Raw genomic sequence first — 21918 nt, forward strand, 5'->3', positions numbered from 1 at the left:
GAATAATAGCAGTTACAGTGTGTATGAAGATAGTTACAAATTAGTGCTCATTTTTTTACAGTGTGTTTGAAGAGTGTTACAAAATAGTTATTGGAAAGTTACAATGTTTGAAAATTAATACAAAACTGTTTAAAGACTGTTAGTTGTAGTGTGTTTGAAATTATGTTATAAAATAGTTATTGAAAAGTTACACTGTATTTGAAGAGTGTTACAAAACTGTTTGAAGACTGTTAGTTATAGTGCATTTGAAGAGTATTACAAAATAGTTATTGGAAAGTTACGATGTGTTTGAAGAGTGTTACAAAATAGTTATTGTAGTGTTACAGTATTTGAAAATTAATACAAAACTATTATTATAGCTGTTAGTTACAGTGTGTTTAAAGAATGTTACAAAATAGTTATTGGTAAGTTACAGTGTATTTGAAGACAATTACAAAATAGTTAATGGAATGTTAAAGTGTGTTCGAAAATTAATATAGTGGTATTTGAAAACTGTTAGTTACAATGTGTTTGAAAACTATTACAAATTGATTTACAATTTGTTATACAACGATAGATATGAAATCATATGCAATGCATGTTCTTCGCTTTTTAGGAGGCCTTGACGTTGAGATAAAGTAAGTCTACACGTGCAACAAATAAGAGCACCGTTCTGCGATCAGCCGAGTACATTCTACCAGCACATGTGACAGTAAGCCTGTATGATAAAAATGTAGCTGCATATGAGATTGTAACATCGGAGCCTTGTAACATAATCACCTTGCTACTTCCAAATATTATGTTTATTAAGTTTAACGAGATTGTATGGTTACCTTAATACACGAACTTCATATTTCATAGTGGAACAACAACAACTCACTATGATGGTCAACACCAAAGTGCATATCTAGTTACAATTCGTGCGTTCTTACTTACAGCTTTGTTCGTTCTTAGTTACAACAATGAAAATTAATTAAGTGTTTGAGACAACCCTAACTGCAAATTACTAGAGCATTTAATAAAATGTCTAAGAAATTTAATGTGTCGGGGGGGAGGGAAGGAAATTATTATTTGTGCTAAGAGCAATTGCACAAACAAGAGAAAAGGAAAGGTTCATCGGACGTTAACTAATTATACTATCACTCGTTGTAACATCGTGGAATATCATTAGTTGTAAAATTACTAGTTGTAATATCACTAGTTTTAACTAGAGAAGACAAAAAGCTGCCGATTGCTAATTTATTAGTTGTAATGAATTGTAACATACACCTAACTCGTTGTAACTCAATCTGTACATCTCGTTATGATTATTTGTTGTATTTTAAATATTAGTTACCCCACTTTCAAATTAGTTGTTTCAACGAAATATCATGTTCTTTTGCGAAACGGTTACTTGGCATGTGGTCGTGTGGAACCAATCCGAAACGCCAATTATAACTTCATTTCCGTACTAAAGGAGTAATACCCATTGAAGTGCCTGTAATACTATCTATAATATTCATCGTTAATACAATTGTAAACCACATGTCTAAGTTTTAACATAGACGAACATAACAAGGTGCTTGTACAAGCACTCAATTGTTTGGAACAATCAATTATTTTGTATTCATAAAAATTATAGATATATATCATTCATCAACCTGCAACTGAGAGGAATTGACGTCAACAGTTAGTCGCAATCCCTGGGTGTTATTTCTTTCTTATAATGCGTAACGATGGCAAATCAGCCAATACAGTTAATGAAACATACGGTTAATGATATACGCTGTCGAAGTATCCAATTAACAAAACACCATAAATATGTGGGGTAATGATAAAAGCTTGTCACTTGGGGTGATGGTGAAAATACATGATATGCATCATTATCGCAGTGTTCTAAAATTGCTGCACGCTCCGCATACATTATATAATATAACTATTCAACTGTCAACAACACATTAGCAATGCCTATATTGCTCAGTTACAAAGCTAAATTGGACTAGACATTATAACAAAAATGATATTTCAGACCATTAAGATATCTCTGACGGAGTTATGGTTAGAAAATATAGAAAATTTGGGGTGCATCCATTCTATAGGGATACTTCCATGAGGCTCCTGATTAGCCAATCTGTGGACTTTCGGATAATACAAAATAATATGTCATTAAAGCATTATATGTTAACTACAAAATATGCATGCTTCGACAGCGTTCGGGTGCCCACCATTACAATTAAAGAAAAAATAGCTCTACGACACGAAAAAAGAATCAAATTTTATCTACTAAATGTATATATACCGTTGAACTTTCCTTGATTTCGGGAGCAACAACGTTTGGAGGGTCATTCACTGACTGGGTCATTGAATGCTTCTACGAGTTTTGTATGGACCAAATAATTGTATAAAACAGACAAAAAGAGTATATCAGGAGGGATGTCAGCTGTAACAAAATCATCACACAATGTAACATCATCATAACTAATTGTGCTATAAGAAACATCTAATAAAAGTTAAAGTCATGCCCATTTTATACTAACCGAAACTGAGTCAGTTGATGAACGGCATCCCATAAACATATGTTCATAAAATGAAATCGATGTCGGCTCCGATTCTGAAACCTGTATTATTGACACGACAATAATGTTATTTTATAGTGAATGGTACTTATGGATTAGTTAACTGTATAACGATAACATTGTTGTAGCATAAATATTTACCATCCCGTGTATATCCCACATTACTCATCCAAAATTTGTCTCATTTCCCATAAGCTCATGGCTCTGTTTCAATGAAAATCCAGCATCCTTGCTTATTTCACGTTGGAATCCTTGAACCTCACTCACTTTTCTTTGTGATGGCATCATGTGCGAACATTGAGTAATGTGCAACTCAAGGTTATGTTCTAAGACAAGGTCATGCACACGGTACTTCATTGTCCCTCTAAGTAATACGATAATCATTTTAGCTCCACACCCCGTTTTCGTCGGTGCTCGTATCCTCTTTGGCATCGCATCACCTTCGTATTTGCGCTTCACACCTTTCTTGCAGCAACTATATCTCCTAGACGTGATCACGCCATCTTTGTCTTTATTCAGATAGTCTTTGCGTACACTAAAACTCATTTTAAAGGCATATTTGTTGTAAAACTTGTACGCATCCTCTTCACTGTTGAATTCCATTCCTAACTCAGGGATTTTATTTTCTGTCAATTTGCTGCAATCCATTACTTCTGCTTCTATCAATTATGCATTAAACACCATAATTTGCAACATTTCATGAATTGTATATACATAAACGACAAGATGAATGTATATTACCATTCAGAATGTGTCATGAATCACATATTACTCATATACCAAATCCTATTATTATGCTTATCAATACGATTAATGAATCGCATCACCTTACTTTTACTCTAAGACAACAGCATTATCTATGTATTAATAGAACTCTATGTACACTAAGTTATACGGATTGTAATGTATTGGTCACACGATGTAAGTCTATTTTAACTGTATGTACATCCACTCTGCTGATTATATTTAGGTTCTACATTCTTTAGTTCACTGGACCTTATGTCATTCATTAATGACAACCGCCTAAGCCAACTGGGCATTTTCTACTATTTCTACGTTTTAAGGACCAAACAAGTATTTTCTACTCATTGCAATATATTTCTTACATCATGTAATTAACTTACAACACCAGGTACATCCTTTTATTATTCACATATATGTCTTTTCCTCTACTTCACCTCACTCAACCCTACGCCTCCATTTTCTACACATTGCATGTCAGGAGAAGGGCAAACTAAGATTGTATGATGAGCATGGACCAACTACATATTACTCATTTAACACACTATATTCAGTCACGTTACCTTGGTCTTAACTATATGCTTTATGTTTCACCGAATTCAGAGAGCGCAGTTGCTTCTGCTATTAAGTTGCACGACAAAATCTGGCTTCATGAGATGATGAATTTCCTCTGTTCGCTTCTACCTTGCCGCCTGCCTTGCACACATTCAAAAAAGATACAACACTCTCATACCCAGCTTCAAAATGCATACAACACTCTCACTACATTGTTTGCTTTCTTCCTTATTCACTCAACATCATACCCCAGCTCTCTCCACCCACTTTTCTGTCAATTGCTACTTTCAGCAAGATGTTTCCTCTCTTCCCTCAGCTTTGTTTTGTGCGACTCTCTACTTTTCTGTTTGCTTTCTTCCTTTTTCACTCAACACTATACCCCGGCTCGCTCCACCCACTTTTCTGTCAATTTACTGCCTTCAACAGGATGCCTCCTCTCTTCCCTTAGTTTTGTTTTGTGCGGCTCTCCACTTTTCTGTTTACTTTCTTCCTTATTCACTCAACACCATACCCCAGTTCTCTCCACCCACTTTTCTGTCAATTGCTACTTTTAGCAGGATGCCTCCTCTCTTCCCTTAGTTTTATTTTGTGCGGCTGATTCAAATTTTCAACTTGATTTTCAAAATTGAAACTCTTCCGTTTGGTCCGTCATGTTCCCGTTTTGGCTAAACATTTTTTTGTTTGGAACGGCATCGTTTTTGGGGCCTGTTGAAGGCTTCCTGACGTGGAATATTTCTCGCCTCACATTTGGGTCTTGTGAGGAGACCGCTCAGGAGCGGTCGGCTCTTGCCCCGTATCCCTTATTTGCAAGGGTTGTCTTTCCTAGTCCAATCATTCCATGAATTGACACTTCTTTTAGCGGCTTTGACTCACTATGTTGCTCTACCTCCGTGAAGCTCAGCTCCTCTTTATTGTCTTTGGCTTCAACTAGTTTTGCCCCGCTCTGTTTCCCTGCCACGGAGGCGCTCACCCCCCCTTTCTTGGTTTTGTCTTGAGATAGTTTTTCCCCGCCGAGAAGTTCAATACTTTCTCAGCTTCAGCTTCAAACCCAATTATTCTGTCTGCCCGTTGATTATTGCCTCGAGGCTATCGGGCATGAACATAAAATAATTGCAGACACAATTAAAAATTAAAATCAAATGACAAGGTTAAATCAGCATAAATTAAGGAGTGCTAGTGCTACAGTGTAACTGTTGAATAATGTGCTAAATCAATTAGCTTGATTAATGAGGTAGTTGGAAAGCTTTCTAGATAGTTGCAATATTCTCTAGAATGATGGAAATTAAGATAGTTGGTGGGATGGTTGGAACATTTCTCTATGCATCTAGAATGATTATTTACAAGTATAAATTGACCTTGTAAACTCCAAACCAATATAAGAGAGTAAAAGAAATAAAAGAAAGAAACAATTAAAGCCACCCTTGTCTCCAAATATTCCTCTCAATTCTTGGCCTAATATCCAACAGATTGGTATCAGAGTTAAGGTTTCATTGCCTTAGCTCATACCCCAAAACTAGAAAATTTTGAGAGATTTCTAACTACAAGATGGCCAATCATACTAGTGATGGTCTTCCAATTCCCATATTCTCCGGTGAGCACTATGATCATTGGTTCGTAAAAATGAGAACAATTTTTAGATCACAAGATTTGTGAGAATATGTAGAGAATGGCTATAGAGAACCAGAAAGTGAAGAAGGTCTCACCAATCAAGAATTAAAGGCACTTAAAGAGCATAGGAAGAAGGATGCAAAGGCTCTTTCACACATCCAGCAAGGTGTGAGTTCAGATATTTTTTCAAGAATTATGGGAGCTGATCATGCCAAGGAAGCATGGGAGATTCTACAAAAGGAGTTTCAAGGAAATCTTAAGGTAAAGAATGTTACTCTTCAAACTCTTAGAAGAGATCTTGAAAATTTGAAGATGGGTGATGATGAAAGTATTCAAAATTACTACACAAAAATCACCACAATTGTAAATGAAATGAAAACCTTTGGTGAAGAAATTAGTGATAGCAGAATTGTTGAAAAAATTCTTGTTAGTTTGCCTCCAAAATTTGATCCAATGGTATCCATAATTGAGGAGACAAAAGATATTTCTTCAATGAGTGTTCAAGAGTTGATGGGATCGTTGAAAGCTCATGAGAGAAGATTGGCTAGACATGCTGAAAAATCTGTTGAAAGCGCATTCCAATCAAAGCTGAAGTCACCCCCAAAACCAATGAACGAGAGCCATCTTGCAACTACCAAAGAGGTGGAGACTCACAAAGAGGAGGTAGATATGGCCGTGGAAGAGGCAGAGGCAAAAATTCAAGAGGAAGAGGAAGAAATAACCTTCAAAGAGGCCTTAATGCTGAACATTCACAACCTTGCAGCTATTGTGGTAAGATCAACCATCTTGAGAAAGACTGTTGGCATAAAGACAAACCAAAGTGCTACTATTGCAAGAGGTTTGGTCATATTGAGAAGGATTGCAGATTCAAGACCAATCACCAAGCACAATTTTCGGAAGACAAGCAAGGAGAAGGAAACTTATTCTACGCTTGTCACACTGCCACTGAAGTCAAGAACAATATGTGGTACCTTGATAGCAGTTGTAGCAATCATATGACAAGAGATAGATTCATTTTTATTGACTTGGATGAATCTATAAAGACTAAAGTGAAGATGGGCAATGGAGTCATAGTTCAAGCACAAGGATTGGGAACAATTGGTGTCCAAACCAAGCAAGGTATGAAGTTCATTTGTGATGTTTTGTTTGTTCCTGATTTAGACCAAAATTTATTGAGTCTTGGACAGCTTCTTGAGCATAAATATGCACTTAACTTTGATGATCTTGAGTGCTGAATCTATGACAAAAAGAATGGTAGACAGCTTGTGATGAAAATCCAAATGCAAGCAAATCGAAGCTTTCCAATCAAATTCAATTATAGTGAAAATCAAGCCTTGAAAGTAAATGTCAATGAAGATTCATGGTTGTGGCACAAGAGGTATGGCCATTTGAATTTTCATATACTCAAAGTGCTTCAACAAAGAGGGATGGCATATGGTTTACCAAGAATTGAGGAGAAACATGAAGTTTGTGAAGGTTGTGCACTTGGCAAACAACACCGGCAACCATTTCCTAAAGAAGCTGCATGGCGAGCCAAGAAGATCTTGGAGCTGATTCATACGGATATTTGTGGGCCCATGAAGACAACTTCTCATGGAGGTAACAAGTTTTTCATCCTTTTCATTGATGATTTTTCAAGAATGACTTGGGTCTATTTCATGAAAGAAAAATCCGAGGTGCTTTCAATTTTCAAGAAGTTTAAAAGTCTTGTTGAGAAACAAAGTGGCTGTTACATCAAGAAGTTGAGGAGTGATCGTGGTAAGGAGTACACGTCAAATGCAGTCCAAAAATTTTGTGAAGATGAAGGTTTGGAGAGGCAGCTAACCGTTGGCTATACACCACAACAAAATGGAGTCTCGGAAAGAAAGAACCAAACTGTGATGGAGATGGCAAAATCCATGTTACATGACAAAGGGTTGCCAAAGGCATTTTGGGCTGAAGCCGTTTATACAGCTGTGTATTTGCTCAATAGAAGTCCTACAAAGGCCGTGTGGAATCAAACTCCAATTGAAGCATGAAGTGGAAGGAAACCATCAGTGAAACACTTGAAGGTTTTTGGGAGCATTTGCTATGCTCAAATTCCAAAAGAAAAGAGGTACAAGCTTGATGAAGTAAGTGAAAAATGTATTTTTGTTGGTTATAGCTCTAAGTCTATAGGTTATAGATTGTTTAATTTGAAGACTAACAAAATCATTATTGGTCGAGATATTGTATTTGATGAAAATGCTGCTTGGAATTGGGATGAGAAAAAGATTGTGAAGCAGGGTGTTTGCCATCATAAAGAAGAAGAAAATTCAACAAATGAAGAAGAAAATGGTGATAATTCAACACCAACAAGCAGTCCACCATCATCTCCAAATTCAAGTTCGAGTTGGAGTTCTCCAAACACAACTCCAATGAAAATGAGGAGTTTAAGTGATGTTTATGCAAGATGCAACTTTTGCATTCTTCAACTAGAAAGTTTTGAAGAAGCATATGCAGAAAAGGATTGGAGAAAGGCAATGGAAGATGAAATTTATGCAATTGAGAAAAATGAGACTTGGAAGCTAGTTGAAAAGCCTCGAGACAAGGAGGTCATTGGTGTCAAGTGGATTTACAAAGTTAAGATGAATCCAGATGGTTCAATCCAAAAGAAGAAGGCAAGACTTGTTGCTAAGGGTTATTCACAACAGCCCGGAATTGACTACAATGAAACATTTGCACCGGTTGCAAGATTTGATACAATTAGAGCTCTCATTGCCATAGCAGCCCAAAAAGGTTGGAATCTCTACCAACTTGATGTTAAATCTGCCTTTTTGAATGGAGAATTGAAGGAAGAGGTGTATGTTCAACAACCTCAAGGTTTTGTCAAAGAAGGACAAGAAGACAAAGTGTATAAGTTGAAGAAAGCATTATATGGATTGAAACAAGCTCCAAGGGCTTGGTATAGTCAAATTGACTCTTACTTCACGGAGCAAGAATTCAAGAAGAGTAAAAGTAAGCCAACCTTATATGTGAAAACTCAAGGTAACTCAAACATTCTCATTGTTGCTTTATACGTTGATGATTTGCTTTACACTAGTAACAATGAGAAGATGATTGCTGATTTTAAGAAAGACATGATGAAAAGATATGAAATGAATGATATGGGACTGCTACATCATTTTCTTGGTATGGAGATTTATCAACATGGTGATGGAGCTTTTATTTGTCAAAAGAAATATGCTGAAAATATTCTTGTGAAATTTGGCATGGCTGATTGTAAACCTATGGCTACACCACTTGTTGTAAGTGAAAAGCTTGTCAAGGAAGATGGTGAAAAGAAAGTTTATTCCATTTTGTATAGAAGTTTGGTGGGAAATTTGCTTTATCTCATAGCTACAAGGCCAGATATCATGTTTGCTTCAAGTTTATTATCAAGGTTTATGCACAATCCTAGTCAATTACATCTTGGAGCAGCCAAGAGAGTGTTAAGATACATCAAAGGGACACTCGATTATGGCATCAAATTCAGCAAAAGCACTACTTTAAATCTGCATGGTTATTGTGATAGTGATTGGGGTGGATGCCTTGATGATATGAAGAGCACCTCAGGCTATTGTTTTTCGCTTGGTTCTGGAGTATTTTCTTGGGCATCAAAGAAGCAACAAAGCGTGGCACAATCATCAGCAGAAGCTGAATATGTATCCGCAAGTTTGGCAACATCACAAACCATTTGGCTTAGGAGAATTCTTGAAGATATTGGTGAGAAGCAAAAGGAAGCTACTGTGATGTTCTGTGACAACAAATCAGCAATTGACATTGCCAAAAATCCAGTTTATCATAGCAGAACTCGCCATATTGCAATCAAGCACCATTTTATTCGAGATGCAATTGAAGATGGTGAAGTTGAACTAAAATTTTGCAAGAGTGAAGACCAAGTTGCAGACATCTTTACCAAGGCACTTCCAAAAGACAAGTTCAACTACTTTCGAGAGATGCTTGGAGTTCAAGGACAGCACATTAAGGGGGGAATATGTTGAATAATGTGCTAAATCAATTAGCTTGATTAATAAGGTAGTTGGAAAGCTTTCTAGATAGTTGCAATATTCTCTGGAATGATGGAAATTAAGAGAGTTGGTGGGATGGTTGGAACATTTCTCTATGCATCTAGAATGATTATTTACAAGTATAAATTGACCTTGTAAACTCCAAACCAATATAAGAGAGTAAAAGAAATAAAAGAAAGAAACAATTGAAACCACCCTTGTCTCCAAATATTCCTCTCAATTCTTGGCCTAATATCCAATAGTAACCTTGAAATTTTGAATAAGCTAAATTTTTCACTGATTGTTTGACCCAATTAACAAGTTGGGCGTTGAATTTAAATCGTTGAAATTATGCGACTAAATCTCAAATTTTGAGCTTCAGTGAAACCGCTATCTTCAATTTAGCTGATATAGCTACTTGTTCTCACATGGGCATCATATACTGCTCAAGCAAACGTTTTTGTGTTGAAAATTTGGTGTTTATGATTTTGGGTACTGGTTTGTTGCAAACAAACAAACATTATGGGCTCCAATTACTATGGTTTCAACGTTTTGAAATGTGCAATTGAATTAGCAAATTAAACAATTGCTACGTCCGAACTGAATAAGAACATGAATTAGACCACAGATTGAAAACTTCAAAAGCAGCTAAACTTCCAATTCCCTGAACTAAAAGAATTTAAACATTTTAGTCATCAGGTCTTTGAAATGCCATCAAGCTAGAATCTTTTATATATTCGCTATGCATAATTTTGAAGAGCAGAAAAGGAAGAAATCACCCAGAAAATGTTGGTTTTTTTTAATCTTATATATCTTTTTTTTTGGATCAATTTATCTCTTTTTATTATGTCTTCACTGAGGGTTTAGGCAGTTGATGGGTCCTTCTTCTCATTTTTATGTTTATTTATTGTGTACATAATTATTATTTACAGACGTAAATGACCCTGGACTTACTGAAATCAAAGGATTTGACCACAAAAATTAGATTGAATGGCTAACAATTTACAAATTAAAAAAGTTGAGTACGTTACCTGAAACTCTTAGTTGAGTGATCAATATTTTCTTTTGCAATAGTTTAGTGATTTCCTAAGGGACTAACTCTTTCCTATCTAGACGGGCAATGTTGAAAAACTCGATGTGTTAAATCTCTATTTGAGAAGTTCAGTGGCAAAGAAAATCATATTTGAGAAGTTAATTAATCAGTTTTAGTTTAGTGTGTGTTTATATCTAAGCAAACATAGCAACAAATTATCAAAGCTTAATTATGATACCGTGCAATATTACAGCTTCGTGTATTTTTTATACTTTTTTTTTGTTGCTTTCTTAAAATTTTTTAAATGTGCATATGTATGTGTTTGTAATGGTTGTCATGAATAATCACGGAATTTCACACCACTGTTATGAAGTTGTACAAATTAATAATTAAGTGTCTTACATTTTATTCAAATAACATTACACTATTTAGGAACGGTTATGTTGGTACAAATAGTCAAGCATGTCTGTTCCCACCCCTCAGCCCCCATGTACATGATGCATAAACTTTTCAAAAGTTTAATTTTAGGAAATTGACTTGTTTTTCAGTTTTAGAAAGTTCATTCTTTTGTGTGAGAGTACTTTCCAGTTGTTTCCAGTACTTGGAGTAATGGCCAAGTTCTTTGCAATTTGTATGAGTTTACAAATTAGTTGAGATATTTTCTATTATTGTTTGGGTGTTGGCCAATTAATGTACTCCATAAATAGAAGAGTTGGCATTCTACTAACGCACACAAGACAAGGGGGAAAGAGATTTCTCGACAGCTTAGAGAGGCTATATAAGGATTTGCTTCGAGATTCAAAGTTGTATTTTAGTGTGATTTTTTTTTTCTCGTATTATAAAGAAAGTTTTCCATCCGTCGTTGAGAAGTATACCATGATTTTCAGTTACTCCTTAAACTTTAGTTACTTAAAACTAAAACTAGACTCTTTGTTTAAAGAAAGTGGCAGTTATTTTGTTAGTTTTGTATGTTCTATTAACAACTGCATTATAGTAGGACGGGTTTAATATTTTATAGAGCAAGTGTTCAAAACTTTAGTTCAAAGACCAAAGTGACACTTAAAATATAACCCAAGGTTGCAAAATGGAATTAACTTTAAGATTCAATACTAAAGAGAAAGGAATGAAGGAATACTATCCTCTTTTTATTGTTTATAAATTACATTTGCCAATAGACATCTAGTTTTGTCTATTACCAATTTCATAATAAGCAATAACAATTTGAAGATTTCTCTTTGAGTCCGGTCCCTATGAGCATAAGTAGTCCCCAAACATTAGCATTTGCAATTTGCACTTCTTTTTTGGTCTTTACTCCTTAATCATGAAGCACAATTATAGCAACTACATTTTTGGTTCACTGGTGTTTGTGATGTTTATCTACTTCTCAGTAGTTAAGTAGGAATTGAACAATGTGAGATTGTGGCAATCTGGTTTTTCTCTCGAAAACATTATAGTTTAAATAAGCAAATAATCATTTGCTATTGATAACTTAGGTCAAAGGCTTCCACAGAAAAAGAAAAACAATATTATTTGTGTCAGATGAAGTCTTCATCCATTGCTTTTCTTTTTTGTTTTTCCTTTCCTACTTCCACTTCTATCTTTATTGCTGTGGATACTATAACAAAGAGGTGGTCTGCTTTCATACTCATTTCCAATGAATTTACAATGATAACATGATTTCACCTCGTTTAACATGTCAGATAAGGTACAATACAAAGTAGAAAAAGAAAAAAAAAACTATGCTATTCTACCTCAAGAAGCTGTAAATATGCAGGCCTTGATCTCCTTCATGCTCCAGGCCCTGATTTCCTTCGTAATTTTGTTGTCTAAAAATCTGCAGGTCCTGATTTCCTTCATACTTTTGTTGTCTCTCAATCTCGTATACTAAAAATTCAACAGACATCGGACAATAGCGAATCTCAATCATTTGAAGAGGTGAATTAGACCCCAAACAGTTCGGCATTTCTTTCAAATACCAACAGTCCTCCAACTTTAATCTCTGAAGACCTGGAAAATGATCACCCGACCCTGTCCACCTGGAAATAGTCATGGAAGATAACTTTAAGAATCTGAGCTTCGGAAATTCAACTTCTTCTGCTACGTCCCATCTTTTCTCCCTTGTTGTTTCCTCCTCAGGTTGTTCCCCTTCTTCTACCACTTCCGGAATTTCCTCCTCATGGTCACCGTCTGTCATATTTTCATGAGGGAGCTCTGCTTCTCTGTCGGATATGTCCTCCTCATCATTCGATAATTTGAGAACCACAAGATTGGTTAGTTTCTCAATTGCAGAAATCATACTCCAGGGAAAGTACGAGAGGCTTAACTTCTCGAGATTCGGTGGAAGGTGAAACTGAATAGGATTTGAATGATCAATGAATTTAAAAGACAGACTGAGTGATTTTAGCCGAGTCAGAAAGCCCATTGACTCAACCCTGCTGCAATGCGTACCCAAATCCTCTGAATCTTCTGGTTCACGGAGCTTGCACTTTAGTCTACGGATGTTAGGGAGCTTTGTTAACAGCTTTTCCACGCCTTGCTCGTAAACGAGCGCTAGATTGGAAAAGGTGCTCAAATTACATAGAACCCACGGGTTGTCAAGATTGTCTTTGGCCAGACTCATGTCACCACAACAATTGCTCACGCCCAGATGCCTCAAATTCATCATACTCCAAATATTCTCTGGCAACATAATAACATCATCACCCCAATTCCTTTTAACAAGAAAAGTTTCCAAATTGGTGAGGTTGGGTATTGACGATGGGACGGATTGCATCTTACCCCAAATTGCCAAGTACCTTAACTCAACAAGCACCTCTATTTCAGTGGGAAAATGTTCACTAGGAGAACTTCCCCCAAATCCAACACTGTAAGAAGTTTGCAGATTTTAAATATGAACAAGTTATCACAGTATTTTTTTGGGTACCTATCACCATGGGAAAAGAACATCAGACAACGGATCTGAGGACAAAATAGCCTTGACTTCTCAAAATGCTCTTGCTTAGAGTATATGCAAAACCTGCTTGTGTTGTATGACTCACTAAAAGTAAAAAGTCCTTCATAACCGTGTAACAACTGCAACTGCAAAAAATTCTCTGCCTCAGCTATTTTTGGGTCAGTCTCTTCCTTACCTCCTTTTGGGTAAGCCTTTTCCTTAGCTTTTGCTGCACAAAACTCACGTATCAAATCATGAACGCGACAAGTTTTAACCCCACCAATGGATCTTCATCTGGCAACCATAATTAAGTTTCTGTCAATTAGACCTTTCATGCAGCGCTCTGCTACTTCCTCTGATTCCTCTTGCTCAACTTGTTGCACAAATCCTTCGGCGATCCATAGCCACATTAACCTTTTAGTTGGAATTTCTTGACCTCGTACAAATGGTCCAAAATAAAGAAAGCATTTCTTCAAGCAATCAGGTATACGCCTGTAGCTGAGTTCTAACATATTGATGCACTGCTCTGTGCCGCTAACTACACTTGTACTTAGCCTTGCTGCAAATTCCTGCCAACCATCCTGTTCTATAGTTTGCAGAATCCCAGCTGTGATGACAACTGAGAGAGGTAGCCCACCACAGCTTTTAGCTATCTGCATCCCAACTCTTCGCAGTTTAGGAGGAAAATCATCGTTGGGAAAGAGTGTTTTCTTTAGTAACTCCCGGCTCTCATTATCGTTGAATGGCCGAAGGCAGTGAGGTTCACTGTAGCATTTAGCATCTGAAGCCACCCCATGCATTCTGCTTGTTATAATAATTCTGCTTCCATTTTCATCATCTGGGAATGATACTTTCAAGGTATTCCATGCCTTTATGTCCCATACGTCATCCAAGATGATGAGGTACTTATTTTTCAATAGGGATTGTTTGAGCTCTAAAGCCAAAGCACCTTCTTCCTTCTCAGAGTACAGCTTAGAATTCTCAGGATGAATACAACCCAGAATTTCACGTAACAAACCTTCATTCTGATATTCCTGAGAAACGTTGCACCATGCCCGAAAATTGAAGTTGTTTCTCAGAGCAGGATGCTCGTACACTCGTTTGGCTAAAGTTGTCTTGCCTAGTCCTGCCATGCCCACAATGGATACAATGTCCAATTTCTTCTGGGCTATATTTGTAACTTGACCAATTATTTCATCTATCACCTCATGGAAACCTACCAAACCATCTTTCAGATGTGCGTTGCTTTCTTGTAGCGAGACATAGTTAGAAATATTTGCAAGTTTCTGGGCTTCAGGCCATACATCACATCAATCACGAGGGCCTCAATTTTCAAAAGGAATATTTCTTCTAAGATCCTATCAAGGGACGAAGGTGAAAGATCGGAGGAATTAATTACAAAAATTACCTTGTGGACTTCCTTTAAAACACGCATCTTAAAAGCTGTGAGCGTTTCATGCTTCTTGAAAACAGATCCCAAGAATTTTAACTCTTTTTGGACTTCCTGAATTTGATCCTTTGAATAAACAATTAAATCAAGCTCCACAAGTTCTTTTAGATTGTTTCTGTGAAACTTGATAAAGCCAAGCCCATTGGTCCCTAAAGACTCAAGAGTTGATGCTACTATCTTAATAAGCTTAATCTTCTGGAGCAAAATAGGAAATGCAAGATCCAGCTCCTGGGGCAGGGTTTCTTCTATTCTGTTTGCAAAAAGTGAAAAAATCAGAATTCCTGCCTCATGGATGACAGCTCCTGAAAGATCCTTCATCTTTTGGTGTAGTCCCTTGAACTTTTGTTGCTGCTTTTGAAAATGGTTCTGAAAAATCTGAGTCCATCATAGAGTATTTGCATCTGATCTTGTTTGGAAACCAGGAAGCTGGTGCCACTGTTTAGAACCTCCCAAAGCATACCTGAGAGGGAATCAGCAAAGTCCCCAAATATACATATATCATTCTCAAGCTTTGGAGTTCTAAATGATCCTGGCAATTTTGAAGCTCTTAAGCCCTGGAGACAAGTCTCAGAAAATTGGGCTTCAAGAAGCTTCATTTCTTGCCGCAGATTAGAAATCATGGAGTGGTGAACATCATGCCAATCTTCCCCGAATGAACTGTCAAACCAACACCTGAATGAGAGATTCGCTGCCTGGACAACCACAACTTGAAAGCGAGCCATGGGCCCTTTCCAGGGATCAAGATCAACACCTTGCCATGTTGCAAAGAGAATCAAATCCTTCAAGAATTTTAACTTCTCTTGGAGGGGTTCAAATTCTACCTTAAGCAAACCTCGATTATAAGCTTCAATGTTGAGAATATCCACCAGATTCTCTAGCAGGGAGTTAATGAAATTAAAAAATTCATCATCTATCACAGGAGAATGATTGGATTCTGATGAGAGATCCAATAAAGTCCTGTACATTTCGCTGATTTCTGTGCAGGAAATCCTCTGTTTTTCACCAAAATAACAGCTTACTTCAAGCAAGAGTTCTTGCTCCGGTAGAATGTTTAGCGCCTGAGCAAGATTGACACCAGAAGTTTCAAAGTTAAACAATAAATCTTCAAGCTGCTTCCATCCGTCAATACTCCATTTTCTTGCACACAGAGGAAATGTTCTCACAAGTTTTAAATCCAGCTTCGCAATTTTCAGACTCTTATCAAATAGATCCTTCAACTGTGAATCTATATTCGACAAATTATCTATCGTATCAACCCAACGTTTGATGTTATCTAAGACAGAATCAATGCGAGTGGAAGCCATCTCGATGTTCAGGTCTCTGTCTAGTCCCAGTCTCCAAAGAACAACTTCGCTTGATCAAGAAGTGTCCAAAAACTGTATTGTAAACCTGCAGGATGCAAAATGGAGAGTTTGTCAATGTTTCCATGAGTTAAAAGCTACATGTGTTGACACTTAATCTGTTTGTATTTAGGCTTATTTGCAACGTATTATTTACGTTAATCATAAACGTGTTTTGTAATTTTTTATTTTTTCAATCACTTTTTTTATTTCACATATATCACATCATCAAAAATATTACAGTAATTACTTCAAACAATATTTCAAATAATCTCCTCTCCAAACACACCAACTATTTCCTGCAAATTCTCCAATTGACAACAATCAAAACAAATTTGCTGTAAACATTTAAGAAAATAAAACAATGTTTTGGAAATGAACCATCGCCACTGAAAAATTCAAACATTAATGGCTGGGATGTGAACTGTGCAGCTGTTCACATTTATATCCTATAAAAATAATTGAGACGGCTAGACGTCAAAAGCCATACTCCATATTAGTGATGGGACGAATTTTATAAAGTGTTGAATTTGTAAAGTTTTTAAACAATTAAACAACAATGAAGCAACCATTTTGAATTAAAAAATATTATTTGCCTGCCAGCCTGAGCTCAAATAGAGCATTTTTTCTTTTGATGGAAATCAAACCCAAACAAGTGAAGCATGTAATTAACTAAACGTTAGAATAAAAATCAAGCCAATTTGTTGCAAGGAGACAGACAAACACAGGTTATCAAATACCATAAAACATTATCCACTTGAATGGCTAGCACTAATAATTGACGTTGTTGCATATGCAAATTATAATATTTCGAAAGCAGAAATTTTAAGTAAAAATTTAAAATTATCAGACAGAGAAATGCTATAGATAGACAGGTGGAATTTCTTGATTTTTTTTTTCGGTTGTCCACATGATCACACTAATATTTTAGGTAATGAAAGTATTACCCCTCTGCAACTGTAGTCTTACTTTCACGTTTTTGTTGTCCCCAGATCTGAGTAACAATGGAAAACTCAAAATACTTTCAAAACTGGATTCCTTTTATACCTTCATCCGTGTCTGGATCGTAGCATAACCCTCAACTATCACCATTTTAAATTTGCTCCATAAGCTGTCATAATTAGTACTTTAGTACCCAATAATCTCAAATTTGTGTCACGTTGCTCAAATTAATTAACAATCAAACAAATTTTTGTAGCTATTATCGAATGAAATACTTTACCGCCTAAAAGGATGAGTGCATAAACAAATTTACTTTAGGAATGTCAAGTCTTTTCATTTCAAAATAGCTAAGAAAATTTATTTATTAAGGTAATATATTCTAAAGTAATGTAGTTTGTCATAGATCAATAGGATAATTTTAGAAAACTCCCTTGAAATTTTTGATAGTTGCAGAGAGCTGCCCTCAATTTTATTAAATTATGCCTACTTCTCTTGCTTTTACTATTCATGTAACAATATAGGCCCAAAAAGCAATATTTTTTTTCCCAAAGATCCTAAACTACCCTTTTTGTAAAAAAAAATTTTGTTTTGCCAATCACCTTCTTCCACATTTTCGCCGAACTCACTATACTAGCAAACCAGTCTAATAAACACTCTAATTCCAAATTTCAAACCCAAGTAATTCCATCATCATAGTCATAAAATTGCTTCTCTCAAAGCATACATCCGACCCTGAAGGTTCGTTCCATCCTTCAAAAATATTCTCATCATATGGTTCCATGGAATGGTCAAAGCTCACAATCAATTACTCTTATATTTGCATAATCTTTAGAATAGGATGTCATGGTTTGATTTCATATAAGTGGCTCCATTCCTACTTCATGAACAACATATTATGGCCTTGAAGAAAATTCCCAGGGAAGTTTTAGGCATGGACAAGATTAATCAAGTTTAAAAAAAGGATAGGCAACATTATGAGCATAGAGATCTTCAAAAAATTCATTTTGCTAAAAACCAAAATTCTATTTATAACTGGTCATACCCCAATGCCCAATGCCCACGCCATCTCAAAACAAAATAATCTAGCCTGCTAAAATTCTATTTATAATTAATCACACTTCAGGCATCAAACCCATTGCCCACACCATCTCAAAACAAAATAATTTAGTCTACCATCAAATTCCCAAACATGTTAACATCTTAAATATGGAGAAGAAGCTCTACCTCCATAATGAAACCACAACCAACAAATGCTAAGCATTAAATATTAACATCTTACAAAAGTTTTCTGGATGGATGATAGAGAAATTAGCAAATTCACCAACTTCAACCGCTTTCATATTTTAGCCAATGATTGCACTACCTGTTCCACTATTATTGTGAGTCTCTTCATTTCCTTTTAGTTTGACTATGAATTCATATTTTACTTTAACCTCTGTTAACTGGACTTGTGATTTGGCAATTCCAAAGGGAAGACAGGAATAATTGGAATATATAGTAGAGTTTGGAGAGATCACTTGTAGTATAATTGGCAATAGTTGTAAGCAGTTGTTGGTGGGAATTTGAGAGTGAGTTATAGGAAAAAGGGGTTGATGGATGAGAACGAATAAGCGAAAAAGAATCATCGTTGTTGGCTGTGAATTGTGAGCAGGAGAATCGGACAAGTAGGGTTTTTTTAAAATAATTTCATTACACTGTGAAGTATCTATTAAGTGAAGGTCATTATAATCATTTTAATTTGTAAAACCCGAGGGGAATTGAGTAAAATTGTCATAAAGTTCAAGAGAGGTTTGTGAAATAATCCCTTGACTAATAGAGCACAATCTGATTAGCCCTTCTTCTATTTATGAAAATTTCCATCAAGTTGATGTATATAAATATAGTACGGCCCTTATTAAAAAAAAAAAGAAGTAGGGCCCACATGTAGGCAGCCTGTCAACAAGTCAAGTTTTGCCAAGATTCATTATAGTTTTTGTGGGTCTGAATCTAAAAATCTTGTAAAAATACTAGTAGTAAAAATAAAGATAAGAATAGTTAAAACCTGGCCAAGATGAGTTCAATCTTGTAACTGGGTTTCACGGTTTTTGGGGATCCCTCATCTACCGTAAAGGATTCCTAGGCAACCGATCTAACCGGTGTCTAATCTTCCTATCAAATTAAAAAAAAAAACTTATAAGTTACAAAATTATTTTTTCCTAATGAAGAAAAAGAGAAAAAGGATGGGAAAGGACCTAAAATGGAGTGAGAAATGATCGGCCGTTTATGCACCAACTAAATGGACTCTAGATCTACTGAACACTTCAAATTTTGAATTAAAACGAAAAAAAAAATTCTCATTTTGAGATGAAAATTTCGAGTCTTTACCTACACTGCTCCTAGTATATGGAAACAAGAGAAATGAATTGCGAGGAAGGCAGGCTTGACGTTCTAATGTGGAGCACCTTCCTGCAAGTTGTAAAAACCAGGTGTTAGTTCAATTTCAATTCTCATAATTTGATGACCAATATTCAGTTGATCTAAGGTAAACAAGACAGAAGAGAAACATTAGCTTTCTTAACACGTACATAAACAAATAAATCAATCAGCCTAATTTTAAGCTTCCGCTTGGAAAAATTATGGAATAAACAATCTTGATACCAGAAGGTATTGCATGTTCTACATACATTACGTTACGACATGGTATAACAATATCAATCATTAATCAAGTAATTTGTTTATTGTTTATCAAACAAAATATGATACGCCATCACTATGTAGTGATGTGAATTTGGTGGCATATTATTGATGTTAATACAGTACGTGGCAATGCTAACTATTGCATGTAGAGTATTTAAGATTTTTTCCTCGAGTATTGACACACAAAATTTTAGATGTGATTAGACAGCAATTAAAAACTGAGGGAAAAAAAGGATCATTACATTGCTTTCTTGGGGATGATCTCGCCGGGGACTGGGAGTGGGCGCAGTCAGTTCCGGCGATAGTGAAACCGATGAGCAACCACCTCTTCGCTTCAGATTTTCTTCTTCGCCTCCTTTTCTATTCTCTTTCTTCTTCTTTTTTTCCTCCTTTTCTTTATAATTTTCTCTTTTTTTGTCTTAATTTTTTTTGGTGGGATTCTGGTTGACGATTGTGAAGGGGTTTAAGAAGGATTGTTCCGGCGGAAGATGGTGGTTGACGGTTGTGGAGGGGTTTATTAAGGATTGTTACAATGGAAGATGGAATTGGGCGGATATAATGGAGTCTGGATGATGGCCTGGATATGCTACTGCCTACTGCAGCTGCTTGCTGCTTTTTGCTTTTGTGTGATTAATGACTGCTTAGCTTTTTAAAAGGAGTTTGACTATAGGATAATATCAAAAACCTCCCCTGAGGTTTCTCTCAATGTCACTTAGCACCTCTAAAGTTTTAAAAATATTACTTAACTTCCTTACTTTGATATTTGTGTAACAGAATTTTTGAAAATCCTAAGCTACCCTTTTGCTCATTTTGCTACATAAAAAATACTCCTAAACCACTTTGTTTACTTCAAGAAAAATTACAACCTAATAAATGAACGCTTGTAATACCACCACATAACAAAACTATAGTCCATAAAAATATAAACTTGAAAAATACAAAAGATATTTGTAAAGAAATATACTCACACCAATTCAACTCTATATGGTCACAATCGATTTCTAATGAACCCTTTTTTGTCCTAACCTCTTTTTAACTCGTGGTATAAACTTTTAAGTTGTACTAAATAATTATAAAAAATTTTCAAATAAACAATGAAATCATAATCACAAAAGAAAAAATAACTAAAATTTAATTTACTATATTTATAAATAAAAAATTGCATAACCATCCAAAAAATGAATAAAAGAAAATGTTAGAGAAAGGGAAAAGAGAAAAAAAGTGAATTTTGTTTGTTTTTCTTTAATTTTTTTAATTTCATTTATTTGACATGGCAATTATGTATTTAGTAAGAGATAATATAGTCATTTTACAATTATAAGGAGATGTGAGTAATATATTAAAAACCTTACTAAGTGACATCAAGATAAACTTCAAGATGTATCTGATAGGATACCTTGACTATATTGGCTCCTTGAACGAAGCGGATCGAAGCCACGGTGATGAGAGTTAGTGAACTGAATAAAACAAAATATCAGAAGTTTTATAACGTTTTAAATTGGATACAGAAATTTATAGTGATCATGCCACTTTTCTGTCCCAAAACAACTAAACAATCTGTAAAACAATTTTTAAAAAAAAAAAAATCCAGTGGGATACTAATAAGAAAGATGGTCGATCTGTTTATTTTTATGGAAGAATATTAAATTCATGCCTTTGAAGGGATTGACATAATAAACCAAAAATATAGCGATTGAATTAGTAATCAAAACCCATGGGCAAAAAATTTCAACGGCTATTAAACTATTGATCGGGTTAAGTTTTGGCCATCAAACGATTTTTCATCGCAAGTTGGCAACTAAATTAACTAATCAATATACCCATGACCATTGCGCCCATTGATGCTCTTAATCTATAAAATAAGCAGAACACGTGGCATAGTTTTGCTTTTAATCGTATAAGTGCGGGACAAAACTGCCCCTGTACTTTGCCAGGTGATCTGCTTATTTTATAGATTAAAAGTATCAATTGACGCAATGGTCGCAGGTATACTGATTAATTAGCTTAATGGTCAATTTATAATGAAAAATTGTTTAATAGTCAAAATTTGATTCGACCAATAGTTCAATGGCGGCTCAAATTTTTTACCCCAAAACCCGT

At 35.5% G+C, this 21918-nt stretch overlaps 2 protein-coding genes across 2 annotated transcripts; both read right to left on the reverse strand.

Annotated features, from left to right (window-relative positions):
• Nucleotides 1–2699: 2699 nt before the first annotated feature.
• On the reverse strand, nt 2700–3182 carry LOC113713941 (protein FAR1-RELATED SEQUENCE 5-like). The gene has a single exon (XM_027237744.2). The coding sequence runs from the start codon at nt 3180–3182 to the stop codon at nt 2700–2702; it is 483 nt and encodes a 160-aa protein (XP_027093545.2).
• Nucleotides 3183–12225: 9043 nt separating this feature from the next.
• LOC113713942 (putative late blight resistance protein homolog R1A-10) lies at nt 12226–14543 on the reverse strand. Its single transcript, XM_027237746.1, has 3 exons — nt 13739–14543; nt 13495–13639; nt 12226–13342 (listed from the first exon to the last, which is right to left on the reverse strand). The coding sequence occupies exons 1-3, from the start codon at nt 14541–14543 to the stop codon at nt 12226–12228; spliced, it is 2067 nt and encodes a 688-aa protein (XP_027093547.1).
• Nucleotides 14544–21918: the final 7375 nt, after the last annotated feature.

Source organism: Coffea arabica, chromosome 10c (assembly GCF_036785885.1).
Source record: "Coffea arabica cultivar ET-39 chromosome 10c, Coffea Arabica ET-39 HiFi, whole genome shotgun sequence".
Taxonomy (NCBI): Eukaryota; Viridiplantae; Streptophyta; class Magnoliopsida; order Gentianales; family Rubiaceae; genus Coffea; species Coffea arabica.